At 33.0% G+C, this 10,252-nt stretch overlaps 2 protein-coding genes across 6 annotated transcripts; one reads left to right on the top strand and one right to left on the bottom strand.

Moving 5' to 3' along the window:
- Positions 1–247: 247 nt before the first annotated feature.
- On the bottom strand, positions 248–2,653 carry LOC107952946 (protein WHAT'S THIS FACTOR 1 homolog, chloroplastic). 2 transcript variants are annotated; one of them, XM_016888153.2, is made up of 2 exons: positions 791–2,653; positions 248–422 (listed from the first exon to the last, which is right to left on the bottom strand). In XM_016888153.2, the coding sequence occupies exon 1, from the start codon at positions 2,470–2,472 to the stop codon at positions 874–876; it is 1,599 nt and encodes a 532-aa protein (XP_016743642.1). In that variant the 5' UTR covers positions 2,473–2,653; the 3' UTR covers positions 248–422; positions 791–873. The 2 variants fall into 2 exon arrangements, with proteins under 2 accessions (XP_016743642.1, XP_016743641.1); XM_016888152.2 differs by having other exon boundaries at positions 248–436.
- A 55-nt stretch (positions 2,654–2,708) lies between these two features.
- LOC107952947 (histone H3-like centromeric protein HTR12) lies at positions 2,709–5,932 on the top strand. 4 transcript variants are annotated; one of them, XM_041117945.1, is made up of 7 exons: positions 2,709–3,095; positions 3,193–3,239; positions 3,813–3,849; positions 3,992–4,104; positions 4,462–4,536; positions 4,981–5,053; positions 5,640–5,932. In XM_041117945.1, the coding sequence occupies exons 1-7, from the start codon at positions 3,044–3,046 to the stop codon at positions 5,693–5,695; spliced, it is 453 nt and encodes a 150-aa protein (XP_040973879.1). In that variant the 5' UTR covers positions 2,709–3,043; the 3' UTR covers positions 5,696–5,932. The 4 variants fall into 4 exon arrangements, with proteins under 4 accessions (XP_040973879.1, XP_040973876.1, XP_040973877.1 ...); XM_041117942.1 differs by having other exon boundaries at positions 2,780–3,095; positions 3,768–3,849; positions 3,986–4,104; XM_041117943.1 differs by having other exon boundaries at positions 2,780–3,095; positions 3,768–3,849.
- The last annotated feature ends 4,320 nt before the right edge of the window (positions 5,933–10,252 follow it).

Here is a 10,252-nt window from a genome sequence, read left to right on the forward strand (position 1 = left end):
ATGAAAACTTTATAAAGTATGATTATACCAAATCTAAATTCATATATTTCATTACGTATTAAATTATAATTCATAGTATAATTTCTAGATACATACAAGAAATCTCTTCCTACAAGAAAGTTACAGTACTGTACTGATGGATGTATTATATATATATGTATGTATTAGTACTGTTATATTGATGCATTTCAATACCTAAATTTTTTTGGTGCCGAATTAAAGACTCAAACGGTACTAATCAGCCGGATACTAACAACCACGAATAGCAGCGTAGCTCTGCAATTTGGTAAACATAATGAATTCATTTTACAAAGTTCCCAAACATTCCTTATCGTTTAAAAATTTATTAAAATTATTTTCAGATAAGCCCTGTACATTTGTGAATAGTAGACATCTGGTTACAATCTGAGCAGCAAAGGAACCTAAATGAGATGCCCTGCAAAATAGGGTAAATATCATAACAGGAAATAGTGCCACTGCAATACCTTGTAAAGCAACTACACATTAACATCCCAAAAGAGTTGCCTAAATCATTGCATATATGAACTAGTTATACATATTAGTACAGTTTGCAGATATGATTTAATTATCCAAGAGCTCCAACCTGCCATTTCACTGTTATTAATACAATGTACTATGAGACAAAGATAAACAAGAACAAATCACTAAAACATTTCTATTTAGATCAATGGTGATGTCTCAGTTATATTAACAAAGAAGCTTTCAAGAAATAAGATTTGGCATCTCATCAAATACTAAACTGGATTCTTTCTCCAGAAAAAAACCTAACCTTTTGAAGCCAAGCAACGATAAGCAACTATTTAGGAGTCAAAAGGAGTGGGGTCTTCATTTTATAGCAAATTTGGTATCTTTTTACCAACGCTCTCTTGGCCGACCATCAGGAAATACAGGAGCACGCCTTTCTTCCTCTTTCTTGGCTGAGAAAGCTGTTTGTTTAGTTGGTTTGCTCGACCCAACATTAACAAGCTCATCATTGTCATCAAAATCTGGTGGTGCATCACCATCATCATCATCGCTCCAATCTTCCGCATAGTCATCATCTTTGCCACCCTCATCATCACCAAACCCACCATCACTCAGATAACTATCCATATCAGAATATCCTTCTTCTTCTTCCTCATCACTTGCCTCCTCTTGCATGTTGCTTTCTTCATTATTATCTGCATCTTTCTTTGAACTACCCCTTTTTGGGAACCTAGGAATGGCAACAAGAGAGCGAAACTTCTCTTTAATAAGCAACAGTGGATCCTTATCTATCAATTGAGAATCACGATAAGCTTCCCTAAGAAAAACAGAATCCCTATCCCCTTTCAAAGACACATAGAACATATCAGGGTGCCTTATTATCATCCCTCGAAGTTGCTGAGAGAATCTAAACTCCTCTCGGAAATGAGTGAGGTGATCTACAAGTGTTCTCTTCTCAACAGTGAGGCTCAAAATCTCATGTACCACCCCGCAAGCATGCTTCTCCTTCTCAGGTGTTCCTGATCTCAATCCTGAAAAGTCTGAATAAGGGCTTATATAAGGCATGTCTCTAAACTGGCATAGCCTTCTCATTTCACCCTTAGAAAGATTAAGACCCTTGGGAAGCTTAATTCTATTGAATTTAAGCGGTCTATCTATAATCAAGTTCTTCTCTTCCAACTCTCTAGCTCGATTTTCCTCTTCAGCTAGTTCAGCAGCTGATACAGCAAGCTCAGGATCCCAATGAGTTAACTCCAAAGCAGGGCCTCGTTCAGTTTGAACTACACGAAAATACTGAGGGTATCGCTGACAAATTGTATCACGAAACTCTAAAGGAAGCCCAAGATCAGTCCTCAAATGTGCAATCTTCTCCAACAGAATCCGCTTCTCCATTGACATCATCAGCAACTTCCTCAACTTAACAACCAGCAAACCTTCCATTTCATTCCTAACTCTCAACTCATCCAAGTATAGCCTTTCAGCTTCAGGTGTCAATCTAAACCTCAATGAAAAAGCTCCCTCCTCCATAATTTCAAACACTCCAGGAAACTTCCTCAATAAAGCAATAAATCTACGCCTTTTTTCAAGACCTAAGTCTCTTCTATATCTCCCCAACGACCTAAGTGACATGATTCTATCAGGTTGACTCACTAGAATCTTCCTTATCTTTAAGACCAATTTAAGCTTCTTGTCCCTTTGAATCACATTATCAAAAGGAAGCTCTTTTCTTCTCTTAACTACAGCTCTTATTGGCTCAAAAGGGACATGGGTTTTTCTCAGATTACCCAAAGAAGTAAAAGCCTTATCTTGCAAAACCAAGCTTCGACCAAAAAATGGCGTTTTCTCTGGAACTCCTTTTGAGGGATGAAAATGAGATTTCCTGGAAATTTTTGGTTTTTCATGAAATGAGGATTTGTAGGAGAGAAACAGGGGGAAGGAGGCCGATATTGAAGCTTTGTTTGAAGCAAGCAGAAGCAGAGGTTCCATTTTTAATTGTTTAGTTATTGATAAAAAACAATAAAAAGGAAAAAAAGAAGAAGAACATAAAAGATTAGAGGGAAGAATAACCTGTTTGGGACGGAGGTTGAACCTCGTTCGGGATTGAAAATTTGGATTCTTAGGGTTTATGAGCAAAACCCAGTTTTAACAGATTTTTCTGATGGGATTTTTGTTATCTACTATCTATTATTAAAGGACTTCAATGCAAAATTGTTGAGTATGAAGGGCAAAATTGTCAGAATGAAACAAAACGGCAAGTCGTTTTGGTTTTCCCGTCAGCTAAACTATATTGCTTGAACTCGTGCCTGGTAGGGGCGAAACGTCTTCGTTTCGGGCAAGCGTATCCGTTGCAGGTTTGTAGCGGCGCGGCTGAAATCTCAAGTGAAATGAAGCGGGAAACATAACTTGAAATAGTCTAAATACAATGGTCCGATCTAGAGTTTTAGAGATATTGGCTGTGTTAGATTTTTGAAGAGGCCCCTTTCCCTCGGCTAAATAACAAGACAGCGTTGAAACGAAGGTCAATCGTGCCCTGAATCCCAGTTCGCCAGTCCTTTTCATGTCGAGAACCAAGCACACCGCTGCTAAGAAACCAAGACGGAAGCCATCTGGTATTTTCTTTCTTTCTATCTTTCTCTACAACAGATAAATTTGGTTTGGATTTTGCTAACTGCTACTGTTTTCTCTCTCTTAATCTGCAAAATGTAGCTGCCGCTGCGGCTTCACCGGCGACGGCATCACCACATACCAGATCGGTAACTTTTCCTTTCTCTGATTTTTTTTTAACCTTCATTTGGATTTGTCTCGTTAATGAGAAAATGTTGATAGAGAATCCAGAAAATTAGGTCATCTTGTTGATTTTTACGTTGTCTTGGGGGAAAATTGAAGAAGACGGAAATTTTATTCTTCTTAGCTCTCCCAAGCTGGATTTTATTCTTCTTCTCCATGTGGTGGCTGGCTAAGTAGAGTGAGGAAACTAGACAAGAACAAATTTTGAAACATTCAACATAGATCCGAGCAATTACTGCTAACAGCTATTATGTTTATAGCAGATCCAAATTTACTATTTCTCTCTTTTTTTTTTCTTTTAATTCTTTTGGTAATCGAATTTTGTACCTATCCAAAGAAAAGTAGGAAGACATGCTAGAAGAAACAACCTGCACAAATATGAAAAGAATGAAACCAACATATTTCAACCTCCGTTAGCACATGGTATAGCATTTTTATTTGTCTTTTCACTCCCGCCCCTTACATTTTCCCTTATGTTCCTTCTTTATTACAAGTGCAAAACAAATCTGAGTCAGATACGCAATCTTTTGTTCCTGAAGGTAACTGCAAAAAAAACTGGAGGACCGGCCACACCAAGTGAGTTTTTCTCAGATCTGATAACTCCCCCTCCTTTTCCCGCACTAAAAGTAACAAAGTACATGCTATATCAAAGATTAAATGTTCCTTCCATACAAAGAAGAAGATTAAATGTTCTGCTTGTTTATTGTTTAAGCTCCAGGAAAATCGAAGAGGCCTCATCGTTTTCGAGCAGGAACTAGGGCTCTTCAAGAGATTCGGAAATACCAGAAGACCTCAAATCTACTTGTTCCTGCTGCCAGCTTCATCAGAGAAGTGTGCTCTCTTCCTCATCTTCTTTATATTTTTGGTGCTTAGTTAGTTTATGCACAAATGCGATACAGAACAGTTGCTGCAGTATATGTAACTGTAATATTATTATGGTAAATTGAGATTAAAATAAGCTCTATTGGCTATGAGTGCATGAGTTATGGTTGAATTTGATTAAAGGGGGCATCTTATTAAAATTTCTATATTTGACTCTAAAATTTTACAATTAGCTGATATTAACATCTCTGCAGTGACTTATCCAAATCATCTCTGCGCGAATTATGCAGCACCTTTCAGCTAAGCATTGTTATGATTTATGAGGCTTAATCAGAAGGTATTGATGTTCTATGTGAAATTTTGTAGGTAAGAGCTATTAGCTACCGATTTGCTCCAGACATAAATCGTTGGCAAGCTGAAGCTTTAGTTGCAATTCAAGAGGTTTGGTAACTTATCCAATCTTCTACACTAAAGAAAAAATTGTAAGACTTCAAAATCAAATACAGACAAACACAGTAAAACACATGCATGCTGATTTTTGGCATATGGTTGTCGATGTGTTTGGTCTGTTATAAATCATGCTTCCTGACCTCCATATTATCATGAATGCATAGGTTAGATTGCTAATATTCACATGCAAATTATTTTACCCTTATTATCATGTATGCATAGGTTGTCCAAAAAATGAACTTGCGTCTGAGTGGTATGATTTTGCTAAATTGCTAATTTTCATTTGCTGAATTGAACTGTATGATTATGATGAGCTGTAGTCCGTTCGGTTTGTCATAGATCATTTGAAAATAAGTAACAGCAAGGCAATTTGTAATACCAATAAATTTTCTACTTTTTATTTTGAAAAGCATATAACTTCAGGTGCATGTGTAGGCAGAGGACTATTTGATTCAATTGTTTGGAGATGCAATGCTGTGTGCAATTCATGCAAAGCGTGTTACACTGAGTAAGTTAAACAGTAGAGAAACTGGTGTTGTTTTTGTTTGAACATTTTCATGTTGGCGATATTTGTTCTGCATTTCAGGTTTCCCTAAGTTAATGTTGAAATGTTGTAGTGACCTATAGGTAGTCATATAACCCATAATAACATGGCGGTATAAATTGGTAACATTATGAAGTAAACTCTGGGGTTTATTTAAGAAGTTGTTTGTATTAACGGAGATCATTCAGGTTTCAGCCTATTAATCTTTTCTTCTGTTGAAGTCTCTCTCAATTAAGGGAAACAAGGAGAAGTTTAGGAGGGGTAGCTATTTGTAATGTTTATTTTGAATATCTAGCTTACTCTTTGATTAGAAGAGTAAAATCTTACTTGCTGGGTATTAGTTTTATCGCATTTTTAGTTGTTATCTTCATCTATACATATAAAATTTAGACTATGTTTTAATCTTGAAATCTCTGTACCCTCTATATCCTGTGTGTCTAGCTATATTCTTATGCATCATTTGCTTAGCACATTATTATTAACAATCAATTTATTACATTTCTCCTTTCAAAAGGAACGAACAAACTTGATATACTTTTTCTTGCCTCAGTGAAGAAGGATATTCAGTTGGCAAGGCGACTTGGTGGGATGGGCCAACCTTGGTGAGATACTGTACTATAACCTAAAGTAGCCTTCAACCTAGCTATTCTGAAAATTGAAATTTAGTTGTATTTTGAAATGTAACCTTTCTTTTGCAAGACTTCAGTGTAATGGTTCTTGAAACCTACACTGCCTTCAGCTAACTGCACGTATGGTTGGAGATATGGACTAGCCTTCCTCCAATATTCTGTGATGAATCATTTTTCAATAGTTTAATTGGAATGAATGGTGAATTCTATGTGATACTATTCATCCTTTCTTCTCTTTTGTCTTATAGTAATCATTTTTGGAGGATGTCAAGGAATGGGTAATTTTATGGAACAAGGAATAGCAACATTCAACATATTTTCTTATTCCCTTATAAAAGTTTATAAGATATTAATAATAAAGGTAATTATTTGATACACTGGTTGTGGAAACTTTTTATTTCAATAATGTGGTTAAAATTTTGCTACATGTTTTATTTATTTATCTTTTATTTTTTTTAAAATATTATTTAATAACACAAGACAAAATCTCAACCTATAATAATATAAAAGAAATATTATTCTTAATGTAAGGGTAAAATTTTCATTTTATTCCATTTCTTACGAAGGAAGTTTATAAGGATAAATTTCAAAATTATACAGTAACTTTAATTTAATGTGTAATTGCATATATGAATTTTAATTTGATGTAATTATATATGTGAAATTCTAATTGTGATTCAAATATATATTTGAAATTTTAATTTTGATTTATTCATGAACATTTAAAGAAATAAACATATTAATTTATTTTATATTGGATAGATATAAATATTTATGTGCATATAAATATAAAGTAATTTTGTATTAATAATTGTGTTAATAATTTACAAGAATTGAATCAAATCAAAATTTAATGTATAAAATCACACAAAATCAAAATTTATATATACAATTACACATTACACCATAGTTTATATATAGTTTTGGGATTTATCCCAAGTTTATAAGATTTTAATAAATATATAAATAAAATAATGTTTTTAATTTAAGGGCAAAATTTTCGTTTTAATTTATTTCTTACAAATTCTCTAATATTATTTTATCTGATAAAAAAAATACAATACATGTTTATCAAACTCAGTAATATTTATTGCCTCTTTTCAATTTTAACTAAATAACTACTTTTTCTAGTCTATTTCATTCCAGTAAATTAAACATGACGTATGTTTGACTGGAACCGGAAAAGTAGCAAATCGTTCATGATGTAAGAAGCAACGAAGTTAAATAATGATTATTATTATTATACTTCTGAGAAGAAAAAAACATTCAAGACTAAAATACAATAATATGTTTGGTTAGTATTTTTTTATTGTCAATGTTTGTTTTACGGATAAGTGTTATACCTTCAAATAATAAGAACGAAATTTTAAGAATAATGATATAATAATGTAGATTAATTCACATGGGATTATATATATTACTTTATTAAGATATTTTATTTAAAATTAATTGAACTGGTAAGAGATTTGTGTTAAAAGTCTTCAGTTAATATTAATTAGACAATTTTATTCCCTTAACTTAACCCTCAAAAAAGTCATATATATAATTTTAAAAAAATTGTCAACTATACCAATAGTAGAGTGGCAAAATACTTGGGGTTTAAAATGACTTTTGTAGATATAAGTTTTGAGTTTGATCCTTAGGAGATTGAGTGTAGATTCTAAAATGACTTGCGATGTACCATCCAACTTTTAGATAGATAATTTAAAACTAAAAGAAAAATTATTTTCTAAAATCATCTTCTTAGTTAGTCAAATGTGGATCGACCAATAAATCAATATAAATGAACCAATTCTTTTATATATATATTACACGTAAGTTTTGAGTTGAAATAAGACCTAAAAAATTGGAGTAAGGAAAAAAAGTGTTTACGAAATTATGAGTTCCGACCTAATCCTTTTATTCTTCTCTTCAATGGAGCTTCGATCCAAGTGTCGTCTAAACTTGATTTTAAATTGATGTGAGTCGCTTCAAGGGTCGTTGAAATTAGATCTAAAAATTGGGTTTGGAAAAAATACTTGCTTGAAAAATTGATTTAATTTAGAATCAAGAATCTTCAAGACTTTATCCTTTATCAATGAAGCTTGCTTGTTGAGACTTGATCTTGAAAATGAGTTTAGAGAGAGTTTGGATCCATGAGTTTTTGAGACTTTGTATTGGATGGTTAATCCACTTCAAGGGTCATTGAGACTGGATCTTTAAGAGCAAGTTTTATCTTCTTCATGTTGACGCAATCATATTAAGAAGAAGTTTGATTCAAGGATCTCTAGTGAAACACCCCTTACCCTTCTCGGTCGCTGAACCCAAGCTACGAGATGCTACTTCTATCACCAGAATAATTACGTACATTTTATGGCAAGTAATTCAATTTAAAGATTATTGAATAATTTTTTTTAAAATACGAGTATAATAGTAATTACAAACAGAAACGAAACTCATCAGTTTATAAATATAAATAAATTGTTTCACACATGAAAAATGACTAAATTACAAATTTCCAAAAGCAGGGTATAAGTATCAATACTATGATTTGGTATCGATACTAAATTGGGATTTTGTTTATTTAGCAAAAACATTTCAAAACCATAAGTATTAATACATAGGATTTGTTATTGATACTTCCACTAATATCGATACTGAAATCTGGTACTGATACCATTTTGGTATATTGCCATTTTTAAAACACTGCTCATTTGGTCAAGTACCGATACTTCCTCTAAAAGTACCAATACTTCTTGACAAAAACCAAAAATATCATTCTTTTTTATACTCAGTTCTCAACCAAAATATCAATGGTGCTTTTAGGCACCAAAATTAACCTACACACGGACATTTCAACATCCCAAATACCACAATTCAATCATGTACCATTAATCTACTATATGCCTCAATGTCATTCCAAACATACAATCACATTTATACCTTTCATTCCATTGAAATCATGCTCATCCTCTATACACATTCACTTCTATCCTATCCAATTATGCAACTATCCATTCACTAAGTCATACAAAACTTTGTCATCTATTTCCTTATAAGTCATACAAAGCATTGTCATCAATTTCCTTACACACCTATATTGAGTTATAAGACTTGAACCATTCAATAATGCTAACTGGAATGACGAAAAAATGTGCAAGTGTACACAATCGCAAGAAGTAATAAAGTGACAAGTAAATGTCGAGTTATCATACCCACAGGGACTGTAAAAAGAATTATTTATGAAATTAATTGTAAAACACTTTGGTGAAGTAAAAATAATTTGGTTTTAGAAGATGGGCAAAAACTATTTAAAAACTTAAGTAAATTATTTAAATAAAACAAAAGAGTTCTAGTGCAAGATTTCAAATAAGATATAATCAATGTAACATACTTGTGTTGGATTAATTAATTTCTTAAACTCAGAATTATTAAACTCATGTTTATACTGTTATGAATAAATTTACAGCAACCCGGTAATTTGCTAACTTATGAACAAATTTACATACAAAAAATCCATTCATCTCTTGACATATCTCTATGTCAATTCAACCGACTAAACAAATTCTAGCAAGCAAAACATGTTATTGCACATACATACTCATTAAATTGAACCAATCTCTTGCATATCCCTATGTCAATTCAAACGATTAATTAAATCTAATAAGCATATAAAATACTTTGTGAAGTAACAAGATATCCCTACCTTGAAACAATTTAATCACAATAATCTTGCAAGTTATGCAAGGCAATAATATCGCCAGATACATTGCTAATTTAACCTTCAGCTACCTTAGAAGAATAAACATGCATTGATTAAGTATTGTGTCAACTAATTACAATTGCAATCCGTTTAAATAATTAATTCATTAGTTACCTGACAGTCGTAACGCAAGAATAACCTAGGCATGATTTTACTTAACCAAGCAATTTACTGAGGCCTATAACAGCATAAACATTATTTTAACAATTTACGCAGACATAATATAATCAACCCAACACAAACATAATTTAAGCTGAATTGATTAAAATAACCATTTCAATAGCATAAATATTCATAAACATGTTCGTCAAAACAACAACAAAAATTAAAGAGTTAGGGAACAAGAGGCAAATCCGGTGTTTCTCCGTGGCTTGACTAGTTGCTCCGTTCTTCGTTCTTCGTTGGCCTTGGCTATCAAGGTGGCTTATGAACACCTAATTGTTGCTCCAAAATGGCTGCTGGACACCTCTTTCCCAAGAGAAGAAATCGGCACTTGAACAAGAGGGAATGGAATGGAAAAAATGAGAGAAAAGTGAGAGAGGGGAATGAGAGAATGATGTGAAGTGAGGGATGCTTTGAATGATCAGCAATGGGTGGCTTTTATAGCTGATTGTGGCTGCTAAAAATAGAAAATTCCAGCAGCCAAAGAGCCCTCCCTTGGACGGCCACACACATGGCAAAGTTGAGAGTTTTAACTTTGCTATTTTAAGCTTGGGGCAAATCTACAAAGCCATAATTTAAGGTGGGGTTTGAATGCAATTTAAAAGTCTTTTGAGGGCATTTTTGCAAGCA

Source organism: Gossypium hirsutum, chromosome A07 (genome assembly GCF_007990345.1).
Source record: "Gossypium hirsutum isolate 1008001.06 chromosome A07, Gossypium_hirsutum_v2.1, whole genome shotgun sequence".
NCBI classification, from domain to species: domain Eukaryota; kingdom Viridiplantae; phylum Streptophyta; class Magnoliopsida; order Malvales; family Malvaceae; genus Gossypium; species Gossypium hirsutum.